The sequence below is a fragment of the Alosa alosa genome, chromosome 2, assembly GCF_017589495.1.
Source record: "Alosa alosa isolate M-15738 ecotype Scorff River chromosome 2, AALO_Geno_1.1, whole genome shotgun sequence".
NCBI classification, from domain to species: domain Eukaryota; kingdom Metazoa; phylum Chordata; class Actinopteri; order Clupeiformes; family Clupeidae; genus Alosa; species Alosa alosa.
The window spans coordinates 24332407-24352613 of record NC_063190.1 but is presented as its reverse complement, the minus strand read 5'-3'; the positions used below and the strand labels follow the sequence as shown (position 1 = coordinate 24352613).

The following is a 20207-nucleotide window of genomic DNA, read 5'->3' as shown; positions in this document are numbered from 1 at the left end:
CTAAAAATCTAGTCAAGAGGCCTGAACTACAATATATTCATACTGCACAAGTTATTGTTTTACCACATTCCTAAATGATATGGCCTTTTATTCTGCAGATCATATCTGGATCTCTAGTGGGTCTGACATTGCTACAAATAAATTACAGACAAAAAACATATTTCACACAGTGTTTTTATAGTATTTGACAACCAAAACAATCAGTGCCACCACTTGGAACTGAATGGAGGGCACACTTGTACTGCAACACTAACTTTTAAACTTCAGTTTACTGACAGTTTATGCAATTGATATCTTTTCCTGTAATATTAATATTCTTTCCAAGTATGTATGACTCATGTTAATCAGAATGTATTAATGTCTACTAGTAATCACTAATAAATGATATATCTATGCATCAATGAGATAAACTGTCAATAGTGACACATTATTTCCTTATTAAAAAAAAGTTTATTGACGTCAAAGCATGTCAATGTCAACAACCACAGCTGCAATTTTTCTTACTGTTGCAATTACAGTGGTATTCAAAGTACAGTAAAAGAACTTTATGATACAGCATTTAATGATAATTCATAATTTTAATTATAAAAAATAAAACACAAAAACATTAGGGTAAAAACTGCTACCCAAAATGAAACTAGGATGTGTGCTGGGCACCATTAGGAACTCCACTGACTAAGCCAATTTTACAATCCCCATTAACTGTACCACGGAAGGATAGTGGCTTGGGAGCTACCACTAAGAAAATAAAAAAGAGGAAAAATACAAACACAGATGACACTTTTTCGTAGTGTTAACTATACAAAAAGGAAAAAAGAAACTGTACAGCTTAAAAACATACCATATACACAGCCTTATTTTTTGTTGCTTTTTTTTAAACTTTTTTTGTCATAAGTGAAATGTTTACAGGGGGTTAACTGCTTTATAAACAAGACTGAACTCTATTATGAACTATATATGTAACTGATCTACTCATCATCCTCTTCATCATCGTCATCGTCATCATCGTCATCATCATCGTCGTCGTCGTCATCATCATCCTTTTGTTCAACTTTGGCTGAAGCTTTTGCAGCTGCTCCTCCCATCTTGCCCCCCTTACCTTGGCGATATGCTGCAATGTCCTTAAATAAGAGAATTCATAAATATATTACGTTTCAGAAATGTTATAGTCCCTGTATTAAACCCATCTTAAAATAATAAGAACATGGATGGCATCATTATGTATTGTTTGTTTGTTTGTTTGTTATTGTGTTTCCCTGCCTTCCTACTATGTAAAGCGACCTTGGGTTTGAGAAAGGCGCTATATAAAATAAACTTATTAATATTATATTATTATGTCCATACCTTCTCATACTTCTCCTTCAGTTTGGCAGCCTTCTTCTCATATGGCTGTTTATCCTCAGCTAATGTTTTATTCCACATCTCTCCCATCCTCTTAGCAACATCGCCAATTGACAGGCCAGGAGTTTCTGCTTTGACCTTGGGTCGAAACTCCGAACAGAAAATGAAAAAGGCAGACCTAAGAGATAATAGATAAAACCACAAACATCCAGTCTTAGTACATGATGACAGACCACAGAAGAATTCCCACAGATACTATATTCCCAATCTATTTAAGTGACTCACGGAGGCCTTTTGGGGGCATTGGGATCTTTAAACCTCCTCTTTTTCTCTCCTTTTGGTGGGATGTAGTTCTTCATCTCCCGCTCATAGCGGACCTTGTCTTGTTTGGCCATATCTTCAAATTTACCTTTCTCTTTGGCTGACATCGTCTGAAAGAAAATATCTCACTATTAACAGAACTGATCAATTGCCTTCATGAGTTATTGCTTATCATTCCATTTAATGGATGATACAAATTTACCTTCCATCTCTCAGAACACTTCTTAGAGAACTCGGCGAAATTGACCGAAGCCTCAGGGTGTTTTTTCTTGTGTTCCTCTCGGCAGGTCTGGACGAAGTAGGCATATGAGGACATCTTGCCCCTGGGCTTCGTTGGATCTTTACCCATCTTTCTTCCTTTATCTGTAAAAAGTAAGTTTAACTTCAGTGAGGTGCATCTAGTGACGTGTAGGATGACGCCATTGCAACTTCAGTTAAATTCATGATTATATGTTATTCCTAATCCTATCACAATTCATACGCAGTTCCTAGCCTAGGGATATGTAAATAAATTCCCTGTGTAAAATAATCAATTACCAAACTCTTAGGATTAGATTCCACTGTGGAGGCTCTAACACAAATGCTACGAGCCATATAGGCCTATTCGAAATAATTTAAAAGCCATCGTGACAATTAAAGCGGTTACGCAAGTTGCATCATTACGGTACACGAGACCAATTTTGACAGTAGGATGCATTACGTTAGATTAGACTATACTCTCATAACTAACTAAACGTTAGCAGAGGCCTGAGCTAACGTAACATTGTGCCTTCAACTACCATTATAACTTTTACAACAGCCGATTCCCCCTCCCCTATTCCTTGCTTTCAAATATAATAACGCCAAAAACGTATTTCACATAATACCTTAACTTCGCTAGTTGACACGTCAAGGGCGTAACTTTTAAGCATAATAGTTTGCGTTGTCAAATAACAATTTTCGCGATTAAAATTAGGCTGCAAGGTTATATTCGAATGTTTACGTTACTACTAACCTCAACTCAAAAGTGGGCAAAAATCTATTTTTTTTAACTTGCTACCTCCCTCTTTTCTAATCCACAATGACACAAAAATGGCGAAAGGTGATTATCTTAACATTCTGTTAAAAATGTAAAGACAATCTAACATAAAAACATGGACTTGTTATATTCTTTACGATATATGGGGCAATCGTATAGACTACCACTGTACTAATGGCGCATAACGTTAACATAGGCTTTCTGAAGAAAAGGAGGTCAACAACGACAGCAATATTTCTTCTTCCATTTTGTGAGAAAGCCTTCTTCATGAAAGAAAGTCCCCCTCAAATGTCTCCACCCGCCTTCCTGTTCGCTTTTTAAATCGACAAATATGTAAAGAAAGCCCGTCTCCTTGACAATTTCCTTCTTCGGAAATCCCTATGCACTACCCCGGTGTATAGTAATACACTGAGCCTGTACTGTGTCTATGTACGGGCTGTATTGAGTTAGTTTGCTATGTGCTTGGAATGGCCGCTTGTCTTCATCTACCAGCACAGGGAATATGGCTCCTTCTCTTTGTGTCAATGCACAGCCATTACACTGCACGCAATAGAGGGCAGAGCGACCGCGATACCACATATTTTCAAAAGGATTTTTCGGACATTATTCGATGTCGAAAAAATACAGAGATATATGGATTGCAACTAGGAAAGATGGTAAATGTATTTTCTTGGACTAGTTTGTTCATTTACACATTCGTTATGGTAGAAAACACGGCTTGAAAAAGTTGAACCGAACTGCGCTTGTCAACCAGTCTTTGTAACGGGCTCAGCCTTGTTTCCTATGCAAGTAGTCAGCCATTACAGTAAAGCGCAGATACTGAGGTAATTTTTTTTACCAATTTATCATCGAGTTATTTGACACCTTAACAGTGTATATGTACACAGACATAACATGCATTTCCTTAAATAACACTTATAGTTTCTCATCGTATGCCGTATATTTCTCAAGATTTCTTGTCCTCGCATGACAGGCATCTCCAGGCTCTCGCAATGCACTGCAATGGCTAATGTTACTGTATCTAGCAAAGACCCTAGCCTAGCCACCATAGACCTTGTTTGTACGCATTTAGCCAGTTGTCCGAAACACATATTAAGTCGAGTAGTTTCAAGGTAACTCATTTGTAGTGATGACATAATTGTAAACGGCACATTCTGAGAAATACATTTTTTGTCTCCAAGAAAGGTAACTGTATTTATATAATGTCACCAAATCTGTTTTTGTCCAATAATATTAATATTAGCTTAATGCTACTGACATTAATGTAATCATGAGATGACATATTTAAACATAACTGACATTTTAACATCTTTATATAATTACTGCATTACAATTATTTTCTGTAAAAATCATTGTTTTACTTAACTGTGAACACTTTCTAATTTCATTCAGACACCTACCGCTGGCTTGTACTGGTTCAGTGTGATGCAATGGCTGTATGTGGAGGCAGTGGCGATACGCAGTCTCCTCTCTGAGCTCTCAAAGCTGTAACATTACTCTCCGTACGATTGCCCCTCTATTGGTTACCGCCAAGTCTTGCGCTCATCTGATTCGACACGGGGTTTCCATTGTCCTAATAACAAGCACTATCTGATTGGCTTTCTTTAATGAAACGTCACTAGAGTTTTAAATGGCGGGTTGATATGAAAACTCTCCCTGTACTCGGCTTTAGAAGTGCTGCTGGAAGACTGTACTGAGTTTGCAATGGTTTGCTATAGTATTGGATTCAATGTGTGTAGTGGCGTAGGCTGTTGAATGAATGAGGGTATATGCAGTTGTACTATGGATCAGGAATACCTACTGGGGATGAGAAGACATTGATTTCAGATGCATTTGTAGAGAAACACCTCTACTTCATAACTGTAGCAATCGTATTTTTTCCAAAATTACCCAGTATGTATATATTTTAATGAATATTGAATTTTAAAATAATATAATGTAAAATAGTTTTTAGACTAACCTAAACGTCTGAGAAAAGTGTCTAATAAAAGGATTTACTTAAATGCGCAGAAATCATTTTGTGATAGCTAATGGCGGCTTAGTGGATGTGATGGATATTTTGGCTTCACAGAACTGCAAGCCAGGAGAGTCTTTGCCTATATTTCTATTGACCCTTTCATATTACTTTATTACTTGGTGTTAAACGTGCATTAGTTTAATAAATTAAATTATTATTGGAGACTGGAAAATATTTAGAAAATGGGCAAATCAGTCCATACATCTATCTGAGACATTTTGTTGCCTGGAACTCCTCCCTTGTCCTAGACCTTGGCTATAATCACATAACATAATAGAAATTATATACAATACAAAAATTACCTTGTGTATGTGTATATGTCCTAAAGATGAATATCAGTGTCTTAAAATGGTTTTCGCACAGTTGCTTAAAATTATATTGGCATAGGCCTAGGCTAGGCATGTATGCCTGCTTTAGCCAATGGTGTATGTGCAGTTTAGAGCCAACACATAATAGGAATTCCTCTTTTCATCAGTTTTCAATGTTGCCCATTTTGCACTATAGGGATACCCAAAGACAAAAGAGTAATACTCGAAGAGCAACAAGGTCAGGCGTTAGGGTAGTTCCAGGCAAACATCCGCAATGTCAGATTCTATGTTTTGTAAGTCAATGTAACATCAAAATGAGTTTCAAGCCTTTATTTTAAGGTATACGAACTACAAGGAACCTTGATTCCAACATTTGGGGCCCAGTTGCCTGCAAGCTTTAAGCCTATATTAGGTCTATTTTCAATACATCCCCCAAATGTATAGGCTCTTTACCCACACCCACATCATTGGTTGAACATTAATCAATAATTACCAGTCAAAGCTGAAGACTGGCATGGATACACTTGTTTGTCAGTTGTGCTCAAGTTAGTGATCTGTGCAGACCTAGCCAGTTATGTGTGACACCCTTACCAATAATCCTATTGATTTGTGCTGCCCAGTCTGTCTCTATATCCTGAATCCCATACTATACATGTACACACATCACATGTACACACCCACACCCAGCACCCATGTACATACACATCCACCCATGTACACACACACACACACACACACACACATTTTTTAATTCTTTATTTTAATCCACCAACCAAATTTCTTGGATTCAAATATTCTCAGAGATGATAGCTTTGACAGTCAAGGGTACATAAAGCATTGCGTACACCACACAGCAAGACTGCCTTTCACAGCTGATATATGGAGCAGCATTTTTCCACAAACACACACACACACACACACACAAACATTCAAATGGAGTCATCACTAAACAACTTAATTGATCCCTATTTCAGTTATGCTCTCTGTTTGCATTCATGTGTGTTAGCTGTCCTACAATCTGTCAATATTGAACGCACCTTATTCTGTTATAATCATGAGATTTAACCAACAAGGCTGCAAAGCACATGGCTACAGTTAACTGACATTTTGAAAATACACTAAAGAAAGAATTCCCTTAATTTCAGTATATATATATCCCATTAAAACAAGTCATATTTAGTTTATAAGCTTTAAAATGGCTTAAGATTATGATTATGCACCAACTAGACACTTGACAAAAATACACACCCATTAAAATATCCCCGACTTTGTCTTTGAAAAACACACCTGCATGTTTATGTTAAAACTGAAATCAGAGTCCAAACAATCATCAAGATGTAATTCTAAATATGTACCACTAGGCTCCACTGAAGCTTAAGAAATCTTTTAATCAGTATCACAACATGAAACATGCATACAGACACAATAGAGACACAGCCGGTACAGGCACAACTGCTCAGATTCAGGGTTATATCCAACACCAATGATGCTTTGATGAGTAAATTAAGGAGATGTAAAATATTAGATCAAAATGTTTGATTAAATTGAATGTTTAGCTATCCCAGCAAGCAGCTGATCTATTATCAATGTCAGGCACATCGTAACCTAACTGTGTTATTTTAGAATATTTACGCAAACACAGCCAAAAATAATGTTGGCTAATTCTTTACCTGCCCAATTAGGTTTATTTTCTGTTTAGGGTTAGACTTTAGCAGTGTGTGCAGAGAATGACACAAGCAAGCTCACAAATGTAGACAACAGTTACTGATTTAATCAATCTTTTAATGAAAATACAGGGACCATTAATTATGTGATTCTATTTTGCTGTAAGTCCCCAGAAATTTAAGTTTTTATTTGAAACACCTGATTTGAAAAATCAGAGCAGGGTTTCAGCACAGACAGAGCAGCGGTTTATAGTCACAGATTAACATTCATGGAGGCTCAATAGGGTCAAAATGGAGGAGAGGAGTCGGATCAAAGTAATCTTTTTATTGTGTAGTGCTTTAAATATCCAACAGAGGGTGCTATGAGTAAATCTTACACCAGCAATGTCAAGACCCTGCTCAACAGGAAAAAGATGGCGTTCAGAGAGGGGGACATGGCAGAGCTGAGGCGCGTGCAAGGGGAACTCAAATTCAAGCTTAAGGAGGATTACAGAAAGAAGGTGGAACAGAAACTGCAGGAAAACAACTTGAAGGAGACATGGGACTGCATGAAGGTTATCACTGGCCTGAAGAAGAACAGCAGCTCTGTGGAGGGGGACCTGGACAGGGCGAACCAGTTGAACCACTTCTACAACAGGTTTGACTGCCCTGCTCCAGCTCCAATGGCAGTGGTCTGTCCACCATTCTCCAGCCCCCCACCCCCACACCCCTCAATACCAGCGCAACACTCACCTCCATCATCACAGGCTATCGTACCCCCACCATCACTGGATTTTGCACCCCTCCCCCACATGGCGATCACGAACAATAAGGTGACAACGACTTCAGTCAACAGCCATCAGACACACAGATCCCAGATGCACCCCTCCCCCTCCCCTCCCCTTACACCCCTCACCATTACAACAGATCAAGTGACAGTCCAACTTAAGAAATTGCGCAGCAGTAGCAATAAAGCAGCGGGGCCTGACAGACTGTGTCCAAGGCTACTCAAGGCCTGTGCTGCTGAACTGGGGGAGCCACTGAAGCACATCTTCAATTTGAGCCTATGCCTTGGACAAGTTCCAACACTGTGGAAGACATCATGTCTTACCCCTGTCCCTAAGAAGCCACACCCTAGTGAGCTTAATGACTACAGACCTGTCGCTCTTACATCACATGTGATGAAGACAATGGAGCGATTGGTCTTAGGCATGCTCAGACCCCAGGTACACCATGCACTAGACCCGTTACAGTTTGCATACCAGGAGAAAGTGGGCGTGGACGATGCCATCACTTATCTTCTACACAGGACACATTCCCACCTAGACAAGGGGAAAAGTGCTGTGAGAATCATGTTCTTTGGGTGTGGATGCTCACCTGGTAACCTGGATTACAGATTACCTTACCGAGCGACCACAGTTCGTCAGACTGAAGAACTGTCTCTCTGACACTGTGATCTGCAGCACCGGAGCGCCACAGGGAACTGTGCTATCTCCAGTCCTGTTCAGCCTGTACACATCTGACTTCTGCTACAACACCGAGTCATGCCACATGCAGAAGTTTTCTGATGATACTGCAATTGGGGGGTGTATCAGGAATGGGCAGGAGGAGGAGTACAGGAGCCTGGTGGAGGACTTTGTGCAATGGTGCAAACTCAATCATCTTCAACTTAACACTTCAAAGACCAAGTAGATGGTGGTGGATTTCCGCAGGTCTAAGCCCACTCTGCTACCAGTCCACATTGATGGGGTCAATGTGGAAGTGGTTAGCACCTACAAGTATCTGGGTCTCTACCTGGACAATAAACTGGACTGGTCAACCAACACTGATGCACTCTACAAGAAAGGGCAGAGCAGGCTGTACTTCCTGAGGAGGCTGCGGTCCTTCAATGTGTGCAGTAAGCTCCTCAGGATGTTCTACCAGTCTGTTGTTGCCAGCCCCCTCTTCTATGCAGTAGTATGTTGGGGAGGAAGCACAAGGAAGAAGGATGCGGGCTAATTGACAGGCTGGTAAGGAAAGCTGGCTCTGTAGTGGAGCTGAACTGGAGTGCATCACTTCACTATCTGACAAAAGGACCCTGAACAAACTGATCAACATCTTGGACAATGACTGTCACCCACTCCACAGCACTATTGTTAAGCAGAAGAGCCTGATCAGCTGGAGACTTCTGCCACTGCCTTGCACAACTGACAGACTGAGAAAGTACTTTGTCCCCAGGGCCATTGAACTGTTCAATGCCTCACTTAAGGGAAGAGGAGAGATAGACTTCTCTGCAGTCTGCCTCTTCACCCCCTCCATGTTTGGTACTGTCTGTCCACTAGCCACTTTTACCACTGTCTTTATGCCTCACTGTTTGCGTGCTATATTAGCACATTAGCACATATGCCTAACCCCCCCCCCCTCTATGCCACAGCCGAACTGTGGCCACACTTATACATTTTCTTAAATAGTTAAATATATAGATATAGACTTTACTTTAATTTATTTCTGCATTGTTGCACTGTTGGACTTACTCACTTGCACTATCACCATGACCACTATCACCATTGCACTACCACCATGATACTCATTCACACAGAGCACCTTAGAGCACCTTACCATACCTTACTATGCACAGAGAATCACAGGCTCAGTCCCTGCCTCAGTCATTGCAAGCGCCTCTGATTGATTAATCACCATTATGTGGATACTGTTTTTAGAATTGATTTAGATTAAGTGTTAGTTAGTATAATTTGTATTTTTGTCATTTGTATTTTAGTATATTTTTATATATTGTATTTATGTTTAGTTAGTATAATTGGTATTTTAGTATATTTAGCATATTCTTTATCTTCTACTGTCCTTATTGCTTAGTTGTGTTTTTATATTATATACTTTAATTACTCTTTCTGCTGTTAGAGAATGTGTTTGTGTTGTCTGTATGCTGCTGAGACCTTGAATTTCCCCTGGGGATCAATAAAGTATCTATCTATCTATCTATACACTCCTGTTACAGTTTACTAATGTTTTCTTTCATGTTTGCTTGCATGAAGTGTAGCCTACATGGAGCAAGATGTAGGGGCCAAAATGCAGGTTAATATGACAACAGGGGCTCTTTCCTGCCTTTTTGCTGCACCATGCACTTGAAAGTATTCTAAACTTCACAGAGGCAAATCAGCTGTAAAGTTTAGAAAGTTGTTGTGGTTCATGCTTTCCACAATAGCCCTCTATCGAAGAACACACTCTCTCAGTTCCTTGTCGACCATATCTAACTAGTTTTTTTTTATGTTTATTGGATTGCTGATCTGCTCAGCAAAACGCATTGCTACAACAAAACAGGATTAATGCATCTAAAAAAAAATCTGAATATCATGGAAAAGTTAATTTCCCCCCGCAATTTATCACAAAACTGTCAACCTTGAGATGCACCTGCATTCACATTCAAAAATGTTATATTTTGCCGCACTGACTGACAAGTATAAATGGTCTATGGATACAAACAGTAAAGGAAATGCTGATGACGGGATCTGCCCTTCTGGCATAGACCAGACCTTCCCTGGCATAGCTCTAGACCAGTGTTTCCCAAACTTTTTTTTCTGGAGACCCACTTTTTTAAAATGACAGACTATCGCGACCCAATTCACTTCAAATCTAACATGCAAACATGCACCAATATTGCCCAAAATATCGATGTTTTAGGCCACAGGTTCTCAAACTTTTCTATAACCATTCTACAGTGCCATATCTAAGTGGCTGGATAGATATCTAGCGCCTTGTCTGGCCCACTACTAGGGCTTGGTGATGCACTGACTCCTCAGTTTTCCCACAATTCTGCAATCTCAAAGTACACTCATGAGACAATGTTAAATATGTTCAGTTCATGTTCAAGTCAAGTCAAGTCAAGTCGGCTTTTATTGTCAATTTCTTTACATGCACTGGTCATACAAAGAATTGAAATTTCGTTTCTTACTTTCCCATACAGACATAGACATGCTTTAAATACAGACATAGACATACTATAGACATAGCCATAGACAATAAACATTAAATTAAAGTGCAAGACTGAAATATAGAACATGTATGTATCAAAATAGAAATATAGGACATATATATAAAAAATAGAGGTAGTTGTGTTGTATATTTATATAGTCTTAACAGTTACATGAAGTTTAAACTTGTGCTTGTGTGACCTGTATATTTACATTGATATGCAGTATGCAGTAATTTCAAGTATATCAGGCTTGATGTGAAGCAGCAACACGTTAGGCTGCGCAGTCACAGTGCAGTTCCACAGGGCGGTGTTGGGGGGGAGGGGGGTTAGGGTAGACAGGATCCTAGTTTCCTAGGTTCCTGGCTGGCTGGTGGGTGGGGGGGGGGGGCTGTCAGTGATGGGAGAGTGGGTAGAGTGTTCAGCATCCTGATTGCTTGGTGGATGAAGCTACTTGCCAGTCTGGTGGTGCGGGAGCGGAGGCTCCTGTACCGCTTTCCAGAGGGCAGGAGGCTGAACAGTTTGTGTGCAGGGTGGGTTGTATCCTTGACAATCATAAGTGCTTTGGGTGGGTGAGGCGGGGTGTAAATGTCCTGCAGGGAGGGGAGTGGTGCTCCAATGATCCTCTTAGCTGTGTTAACAGTGCGCTGGAGGGTCTTCCTGTTCTGATCTGTGCAGCTTCCGCCCCACACTGTGATGCTGCTGGAGACGATGCTCTCGATGGTCCCTCTGTAGAATGTGGTCATGACAGGAGGCGTGGCACTTGCCTTCTTCAATTTGCGCAAGAAGTAGAGGCGCTGCTGGGCTTTCTTCGCCAGTGATGCTGTGTTGGTGGTCCAGGAGAGGTCGTCGCTGATGTGCACCCCAGAAATTTTGTGTTGCTGCTCACTCTCTCCACAGCATCTCCGTCGATGGACTGTGGTGGCAGTTGTTTGTGGCCTCTCTGAAAGTTGACAACAATCTCCTTGGTCTTGCTGACATTTAGCAGGAGGTTGTTGTCTTTGCACCATTTAGCCAGCAGGTCTACTTCTTCTCTGTAGTGAGCCTCATCGCCCTTAGTGATGAGGCCCACCAGTGTTGTGTCGTCCGCAAACTTCACCAGATGGTTGGAGCTGTGAGTGGTTGTACAGTCATGTGTTAGCAGTGTGAAGAGCAGTGTGATGTTCTAGCTCAGTTTTGTACACACACACAACCTTAGGTGGTCCTCATCCTGCTTTGAACACGGTTGTGTTGCATTTTGAGCTCCATCAGCTTGGGAAGTTGGAAATGACTAGCCTACCAAAAAGATCCATTTTAATGTACAATTCTGGACAATTCTGGCATGCTACGCAGTCATCACTCTTCAGCATAAGCTGCTCCTGTATTTCTAGATGTTCTTGTAGCCTATGTTGCGTTGCAGACAAATGGGTCCATAACACCGTGGACAATTCCGATGTAAACAGCTAATAACGCCCGACAGAAATATTGTTCATTTTACGAGTGAGCTCTGGCGTCCCCTCTGCAACGTGTTCGCCCCCTAGTTTTATAGAGCTATTCTAAATGCAAAAATGCACAGAAGGAGTTAGATAGATAGATAGATAGATAGATACTTTATTTATATAGTTATGACAAAACCGTGACTGTTAACAAACTAGATCCTAAAAGAAAGCTGTTAGCTTATAAGCTTGGCCTATTACACAACATAAATTGTCACTAGGCTATGCTGGCGACCCAAATAAAATCTCCTGCGTCCCAGTCTTTGGGAACCAATGCTCTAGACCATTCTAAAAGGAAGTCTCTCTCTCTCTCACTGTCTCTCTCCCAGTGGCGTGGTGTTGTTGAGATATATGAATGAAATAACCCCACTGTAACCACATTCATCACCCTGTACCCAAAGCAGACATCTCATATAGTATAAGTATATATACTCTTTTGATCTCGTGAGGGAAATTTGGTCTCTGCATTTATCCCAATCCGTGATTATGAAACACATTCAGCACACAGTGAGGTGAAGCCAATCCCGGCACAGTGAGCTGCCTGCTACAACAGCGGCGGTCGGGGAGCAGTGAGGGGTTAGGTGCCTTGCTTAAGGGCACTTTAGCCTTTCCTACTGGTCGAGGTTCGAACCGGCAACCCTCCGGTTACAAGTCAGAAGCGCTAACCAGTAGGCCACGGCTGCATTTTTTTGTCTGCTGATTTTTATTTTAACTTCAATTGCAGCCCCATCGACTCAGACCTGCAACAAAACATACATTTGAGTGAAAATGTAGGTCATAATTCTATCAGATAAGGTTGCTGATAAACGCAGCAATAAAATGACACTGCTCCCTTCCATGCTCCTGAGGCAATGTACTGATTAAACAGACCTGTTTATGGCTATGTCATAGATGTTTGTTTACTGAACCAGAGGACTAAATACAATCACTTATCTTAAAAAAAAAACATGTAACTTTTGCAACAATATGCTCAGTGCAGTACAGCTCAGTGCAGCTCATCAACGTTATTAATTCTGGACCTTGCCATTACTTTTAAGTGATTATGTCATTATTTCTGTAGACATATGTTTCATTTCCAGAACAGTTAAATAGTTAAAGTGTATGACATGTGGGTGTAATTAATTCATACTGTCACATAAACCTGTTCCTGTATCTGGCAGAGAGGGAGAGAGAGAGAGAGACCTCCTACAGGGGAAACATACAAGTTGTGTTGCATCGAGGTGTGAGGCTTCTTCCTCATTTAGTTGTTGCAACTGTGCAGTGAAGACCTGTTCGCAAGAGACAGTATTCAACTAATTTGAACCCAAATCGATCATGGATGCTGATATCATGGAGAACATCTTTCTTCTGGTGTTGGTTACCCTATTAAGCGTTGTTCAAAATGGTAGGTAAATTATTTACGATCACCATGCTATCCTTGAATCATGCAATGGGTCAGCAGGGTCATGATTAATGCTATAGAACTCTGAATATTGGTTTTCATCTATTGACATAATCTGAAAGCCATTGATGGTACATAAAAAAATATTCTTTTAACTTTTTTTCAGCGTTCTTCGCTCTGAAGGTTGAGAAAGAATGCAAATCCCAAAATACAAAGGCTGCTGCATTTGAGCGACTGTCATGTGCCAAGTAAGACTATTATTTCTGTGCATGCATTTTGACAGAAATAACCGATAATGCAAATAATGATAATGTAAGGTATAAACATGTCATATCATTGCCAAATGAATGCATATTTTCCTCTCTGTGTAATTTGAATATGATGTTGGACACTGCTTGTTCTGTTCGCTGCATGTCAACGTATTTGCATGTTAGGCCTACTCACAGGGTTCCACTAATGTTGTAAACTTTCCATTTGATTTGCATAAGTCAGCGTCTCAGACGAGACCACAAAGAGTGTCCCTTTCACCATTAATATGGCTGCAAGTGTGGAAGCAGATAAATCATACTGGCTCCATGTTTGTTCTATATGTATAACAATAACTGACTCCACAGAATAGTTTATTTGCTGAGCTGGGGTAGCCTGAAGGAAAGAGGCTATGTTTGTAATTAAGATGAGTGATAACAGCAATATAATTATAACCAAAGCACCTTCTCCACATCTTGTTCAGATCAGCATAATACATTAATACATAAGTATGTCATATCTGCGCAGATCTTCTGAGCAGATCTTTACCCAGTCTGCAAGGAAATTCTTTTTAAGATGACTGAGAACAGATCTTACCAAAGGAATGTTATGTCAATACTTGTACATACTTATCTTTCCCTCTTGAACACACTGTACAGAGCAAGTCGGTTCTCATTGCTGTTTGTGTCAATACTGTCTTTCAGAAAAAAATGTACATTTTTAGTGATTCATTCACCAACTTCTAGCAAGAAAATGCTGCTTGAAGAATGCAGGCCTGTCATTATATGAGGTCATTGCACATACTTGGTTTTAGAGGAAGTGTATTTTTAAAATGTTTGGCTTGAGCAAACAGCTTGACTAACTGAGAAAAGGGAACATGAAATTTGTTGCATCCCCTTGTAAAAACAGCAGGGCAACCTATTAATCAGTCCTCTAACAACAGTTAAATCGTGGCTATGAGTCTGGCAGGGGAAGTATGGGGAGTCTCAATTTCATGTGTTTGTAACCCTAGAATGTGTGATGTTCTTTGTCTCCTCAGACGAAATTGCATGGACACATATCCCACATTCCTGGCTATCATGTGGTGCGCTGGTCTCTGCCTCAGTCAGGGTAAAGTGCGCTTCCCCATGCCTTTTTTCACCTCACATATCTGCCACAATATACTGATGGGTGTAGAATATGAGTCTTGCCAGCTTAGAGGTGATGGAAATGGCAAGATGGTGCAATTACTAACAGTGCCATCCTTCCTGGAAACATGCAAACTTGTCATTAGGGGCATACAGGACATGCATCTCAGTAATAAGCCTGATGATAGTGGGGCTCTGTGACCTTGATTTGCATCGGTGGTCCCTGAACATGCAAGTTCATTATCAGGAAGAGCTCCTGTTTTAGTACTGCTGTGGTCTGTTTTAACAATATTTTTTTTATCCTTTAGCTCCAGCAGCATTTGCGGGAGCAGTGTACCTGTTCGCACGGCAGAAGTACTTTGTTGGGTACATGGGGCAGACATGTCAGAGGTAATTACAAATAACTTAATCTTTTTAGAAGCGTATGCAAAGTGTACAGTGAGGGTATAAAAAGGACTGTTTGTGATTCCTTCTGCGGAGATGCACTCAGTTGTCATCAAAATACCATCACGCTGTTTGATCTTGCGCTCCTTGCACTTAAAGGGAATGACAGATGTCACTCTCATTGGTTTAAGGGATGCCCAAGACACAGCCATGACTAATTAAGACACATAAGAACAACCCTTTTGAACAATGTGCCTGGCGTCTGATCACTTATTACGCTGTCAAAATAGCGAATTTGGACTGGACACGCCCTAAATGCACTTCGACCATATGCTTTAGACTATGCGTTTCACAACGTCAAAATAGGGCCTATAGACTTATTTACTTTACATGGGGTTACAATTGAAAATATGGCCTGAAAAAAAGCAACACTTAATAAAAACACATAATAATCTAATCGAATAATCGACTGAATAAAAATCCTAAGCACATTCATCCAATCAGACCAGTCGACTTGTTGCTGTCCCACCAATTGTTACATTTCATGGGGGTGTGCCCTAAGAGTGTTTACACTGTAAGTGTTTACCCTGATTATACTCATAAATTAGCATTTCATTAAGATCTTTTATGACTCCAAAGAAATTGCTGATACTTATTATGAAAGCCTCATGCAGTCTGTTTCACACAAATGATCTTCACAAACATATAAATAAACAATGTCTTTCTTATGACAGCACCCCTGGTTATCTGTTTGGGAAACGTATGCTTTCCTTCCTGTTCCTAATGTGTGTGGTGGGCATCGTCAACTTTCTTCTGGGTCAGTACTGTGGAAGTGACTACAAGGAATACATACAGACCATCACCAAGACCCTCTCTCCTCTTCTTCTGATTCCCTGAGCTTTACACCAGGAGCTGCAGAGAATTACTTCAGGCTTTTGTTGCCAGATCTTTGTGTTGATGCCAGAAATGCACAGGCTTTTTTGACCAGGCATTTAATGCGAAAATTGATGTGAATTCTTTGCAAGTTTTCTTGTGTGTGCACAAAGTTTTATGAACATTGGGATAAAATGTGTTGGAGGACCAATGTGTCCATACAAATATGCAAGTATGAGATAGGCCTACGCATCTAATAAAGTGATAAATGTGTAGATATTTTTAAAAAAAATCAAAGGAACTGCATGGATCCACATCGCTGTAAGCAAAATTTACATTCAAGTTTATTTACATCTGTAGGTATCAGAATCTTATTCTGATCCATCAGTCTTCATTTTTACATGTAACATCATTCATTGAACAGACGTCCAAAGACAATAATAATATACGTATTAAAAATGTAATGCTTGTATATTCTTCTATGAGATGCATGCTGGTCGATGTAAGCCAGAGATTAAATGTAAATCCTTGGAAGTAAAAGGTCATTCCCCGAATCGGTGCCTTTTGCGTCCCACAACATATAATCAGTTCTAAAGTTGCTTTAACAACAAATACATGTATAATTAAAACAAAAAAAAAGTAATGTTACTATAGATCATATGCATCAATATAAGACTAAGTAAACCCAATAAAATACAAGTGCAAATGATTAAAATCACATAAATATATGCTATGGGTAAGGATTTTGATTGATTTTGGCTTGTCCCACGCTATATTTTTTCTTTTTCAACAGCACTTCTCAGTTGTAAAATGTTGGAAAAATTATACAATTTTCACAGTTTTATATTGTCTTAAGTGTAATATCATTGTTAAGCAATGATTTTGACATAAATAGATATGATTTCTTAGAAAATATAAGTCATTTATCATTGTCCCTTAATTTTATCTCAGTCCTGTTACTAAATTAAATATTAAATGTCCTTTTTTCATGTTTTATCAGTGTTGTGAGAGAGGGGCGAGCATACAACATCAGTCCTGTTACCATTTTTATATAAACAATTATTTATGAATACTGATATTACCAATATCTAGAAGTAATAACCTTTCAGATTACATACCATGTGCCTCCCTAACCTTACCTGTTAGCTAGAAAGGAGCAATTTAGCATGAACTCATCAGTCCTGTTACCATCAGTCCTGTTACTACCCTACACAATTTCTTGTCATGTTAAGATGTGTTAATTAAATGGGCATTGAAAAAAATCAGTTTGAAACAATTATATTTTTCACATTTTTAAAGTTGAAAAGGCACCGATTTCGTGGAATGACCCAGCCAGATGACATCTAGGCTACTCCATCCAAGGAGAATAGCCTTGCCTTGAAGTATCATTATTCATAAGTTATCTAGGGGGGGACAAAACATTATTAATATATGTTTAACATATGTGTACATAACTGTAAATGTTTTAGAACCTTAAAACAAGATACCTTAAAATGGCGGTTACTCAGGCCAAACCAGAAGGGAATGTCGAACAGGGCATCCGAATGGTACTTGAGGCTAAAGGAACAATCTGTCCAAGACTTCCCCTTTAAAGCACTGGGCAGAACATTTTCCCTTCTCTCCACCCAACTCTGCAATGCTTGGCTCAGGTCGATCTAAGTGGGAAATGTGTACAGATTACTTCATAATGAATGTCACATTGCATGTAGGTCAGCTTTACTCTGCCAGTTTGATGTAATTGTTGAAACACAGGAAAGGCGTTATCCGTTCTGCGTGCAGTAATTACAACACGTGTCCTACTAGGCCTACATCATCAGGAAGTGGAGAAAAAGGCCAGAGGCCCACTTGCTGTGATGCAAAATCATCTTACTTCCACGTTGTAGCTTTCTCCTGCCACTGAAGAAATTGCCCGATCAAGTCCTTTTTCCATTTGCCATTTGACTAAGGGGTGTTTCCCATTTAACACCACTATAAAGTATGTGCTCACTGCAAAATGTGAAAGGGGAGGAGAGATGCTTAAAAAACAAACCCATCACGTGACAATAGTACAAGATCTCTACCATTTGCACTACACAAGTTGCTTGAGGGTTTCGTGCAAACAGAAAAAAACAGAATGACATTGGCTAACAGGGCCTCCCCGAATGCCAGTCCAACCTGGCGGGACCGGTGTTATACGGTAACTGGCTTTCATGTTAACTGGCTGGACTGTTCACTTTGCCTCTGGAGTTAACGTAACCGCCCCCTTCTCTTGCAGGTGTGTTCAGCTGATGATTTAGCCTCCGATACCTGGCGCCGCAGATTCGTCTGTTTAACTGAAGTTCAAATAGACATGTTTGTGATGCTGCACTTTGTTATTTAATAAAGCTTTACAACACGATGTGTCGGCGTTGGAAGTGTCAGGTTATCTGTAGTAGGCTAGGCTACATGCGCTGGACCATGAATATGCTACCAAATAAATAAAACTAAATAAACTCCACGTGGGTCTCGAATCACTACCTAAATTAAACTGCTTGCATAACCTGACATTTACCTGCTTGCGCCACAAACCAAGCTGACACTGAGACATTGGCCATACTTATTTACTAGTTTACTACTTAGTAAAATAGGTCACCTAGTATGTTATTGTGTTTGTAGCAGGTTAACACAGTGGATCATGGTAACTGGCTACTGTGTTATCTTGCTGCATTGGCCAAGCCATTTAGACCTTCAAAGTATAGCCTAGGCTTAATGGTTTTTACGTTTCACTGACTGCTGGTAATGCTGCCCGCGGCCACCTAGTCTATCTTCAGCCTAAATTGAGGAAGCATTGCTGGTCTAAAAATGTATAAATTTAAAAAACTGTGAATGGCGAGGATTGAACCCTAGGCTAGACTAAAAATAGCCTTATCAACGCATCAACCTGTTGCGCCACATACATCTTTTCACTTGATGAGAAATAAATTATTAAAATATATATAAATCCAATACACCTCAAACCGTTAACATGTCAAAATACGAACGTAAATAGCCTAGGCCTACGTGTATCAACAAAGTGCAGCATCACAAACATGTCCATTTGAACTTCAGTTAAACAGACGAATCTGCGGCCAGGTATCGGAGGCTAAATCATCAGCTGAACACATCTGCAAAAGAAGGGGGCGGTTACGTTAACTCCAGAGGCAAAATGAACAGTCCAGCCAGTTAACATGAAAGCCAGTTACCGTATAACACCGGCATAGCAGTAGGCTATACGCGTAGCCTATTCTAGGAATTACAGGACTTCTGTGATAACTGAATCTGGTTTGTTTACCAACCTTCAGCAGTTCGATATATTGTTTCACCCTTTAGTGAACTGATATCACTAGCAGATGCCAGCAGATAAATTTGTTGTGAAGTAATTTTTTCCCTCATCTTTGTGTAGTTGCCCAGATTGTCGATCACAAACTCTCTAAGAAAGAAGACACTGGCATTAGTTTCTTACCAACGTGTAGTAGACTATCTTTCTCTCTCTCTCTCACACACACGCACACACACTTGGAGAAGTGATAGGCTAGTTGGCATACGGATCACATTTTAGTCGGATTTCAAGTTTCAAGTTTACCTTCCCGTCGAAAACTGGAAGATAACTTTTCTTTTGTCCAAGTTAAATTCGTCGATGAACACGCAACAGCTATTTGGGTCGGACTTCACAAGTGTGTGCCCAGAACCCCGACTTTCCACTCTAAATCCATTTGGAGGATTCCGAAGGAAATCTTCGACTTCAAATATTTCCATACAAATCCGTCCGTCTGCCATGTTGCTGCGTGCGTCTCGTGCATGAAGTATAGCGAGATGTTTTGTAGGCAACTAACAGTAGCCTACTTTAAACCCCATGGGTGGTTCTCAAACGCACAGATTTATGGCTTGTCCCAAATAAGCCTATCCTACAGGTGTGGGTTTACGGGGTCATGCCATTTCCTGAAACAAGGAAGCAAACGCAAATTCACACATTGATCAGAACTGTTCCAAATGATGGGTGAGTTGTAAGGTCTGCTGATTGCAGTGTAAACTGAAACAAGATTAAAACAAATAGAGAATAAAGATACGTAGCCTACTGTAGGCCTATGTGCGCAAACAGGCCAGAAAGA

The 20207-nt window shown here is 40.1% G+C and overlaps 3 protein-coding genes across 5 annotated transcripts; 1 reads left to right on the top strand and 2 right to left on the bottom strand.

The window, feature by feature from the left end:
- Positions 1–158: 158 nt before the first annotated feature.
- hmgb1a (high mobility group box 1a) lies at positions 159–4200 on the bottom strand. Of its 2 annotated transcripts, none has more exons than XM_048228963.1 (5): positions 4081–4200; positions 1865–2025; positions 1627–1772; positions 1345–1519; positions 159–1121 (listed from the first exon to the last, which is right to left on the bottom strand). In XM_048228963.1, the coding sequence occupies exons 2-5, from the start codon at positions 2009–2011 to the stop codon at positions 969–971; spliced, it is 621 nt and encodes a 206-aa protein (XP_048084920.1). In that variant the 5' UTR covers positions 2012–2025; positions 4081–4200; the 3' UTR covers positions 159–968. The 2 variants fall into 2 exon arrangements, with proteins under 2 accessions (XP_048084920.1, XP_048084928.1); XM_048228971.1 differs by lacking the exon at positions 4081–4200 and adding an exon at positions 4046–4065.
- On the top strand, positions 3220–17008 carry LOC125284842 (arachidonate 5-lipoxygenase-activating protein). Of its 2 annotated transcripts, none has more exons than XM_048228988.1 (5): positions 3220–3336; positions 13638–13719; positions 14757–14827; positions 15153–15234; positions 15963–17008. In XM_048228988.1, exons 1-5 carry the CDS (start codon positions 3291–3293, stop codon positions 16123–16125), a joined length of 444 nt encoding a protein of 147 aa, XP_048084945.1. In that variant the 5' UTR covers positions 3220–3290; the 3' UTR covers positions 16126–17008. The 2 variants fall into 2 exon arrangements, with proteins under 2 accessions (XP_048084945.1, XP_048084938.1); XM_048228981.1 differs by lacking the exon at positions 3220–3336 and adding an exon at positions 13252–13474 and having other exon boundaries at positions 15963–17001.
- Positions 16926–19973, bottom strand: LOC125284820 (mesenteric estrogen-dependent adipogenesis protein-like). The gene is made up of 5 exons (XM_048228951.1): positions 19682–19973; positions 19395–19528; positions 17972–18087; positions 17589–17756; positions 16926–17504 (listed from the first exon to the last, which is right to left on the bottom strand). Exons 1-5 carry the CDS (start codon positions 19873–19875, stop codon positions 17490–17492), a joined length of 627 nt encoding a protein of 208 aa, XP_048084908.1. The 5' UTR covers positions 19876–19973; the 3' UTR covers positions 16926–17489.
- Between the last annotated feature and the right edge of the window lie 234 nt (positions 19974–20207).

What these genes read in the sequence shown, in the direction of transcription:
- hmgb1a (XM_048228963.1), bottom strand. Translation starts at nt 2,011, where the DNA reads ATGGGTAAAGATCCAACGAAGCCCAGGGGCAAGATGTCCTCATATGCC. An exon ending in AGTGTTCTGAGAGATGGAAG is followed by an intron (nt 1,773 to 1,864) that starts GTAAATTTGTAT and finishes ATTTTCTTTCAG; the next exon opens with ACGATGTCAGCCAAAGAGAA. An exon ending in AATGCCCCCAAAAGGCCTCC is followed by an intron (nt 1,520 to 1,626) that starts GTGAGTCACTTA and finishes ATTATCTCTTAG; the next exon opens with GTCTGCCTTTTTCATTTTCT.
- LOC125284842 (XM_048228981.1), top strand. Translation starts at nt 13,405, where the DNA reads ATGGATGCTGATATCATGGAGAACATCTTTCTTCTGGTGTTGGTTACC. An exon ending in TGGTCTCTGCCTCAGTCAGG is followed by an intron (nt 14,828 to 15,152) that starts GTAAAGTGCGCT and finishes TTTATCCTTTAG; the next exon opens with CTCCAGCAGCATTTGCGGGA. An exon ending in ATGGGGCAGACATGTCAGAG is followed by an intron (nt 15,235 to 15,962) that starts GTAATTACAAAT and finishes TTCTTATGACAG; the next exon opens with CACCCCTGGTTATCTGTTTG.
- LOC125284820 (XM_048228951.1), bottom strand. Translation starts at nt 19,875, where the DNA reads ATGGCAGACGGACGGATTTGTATGGAAATATTTGAAGTCGAAGATTTC. An exon ending in AATATATCGAACTGCTGAAG is followed by an intron (nt 18,088 to 19,394) that starts GTTGGTAAACAA and finishes CACATTTTGCAG; the next exon opens with TGAGCACATACTTTATAGTG. An exon ending in GAGAAAGCTACAACGTGGAA is followed by an intron (nt 17,757 to 17,971) that starts GTAAGATGATTT and finishes TTTCCCACTTAG; the next exon opens with ATCGACCTGAGCCAAGCATT.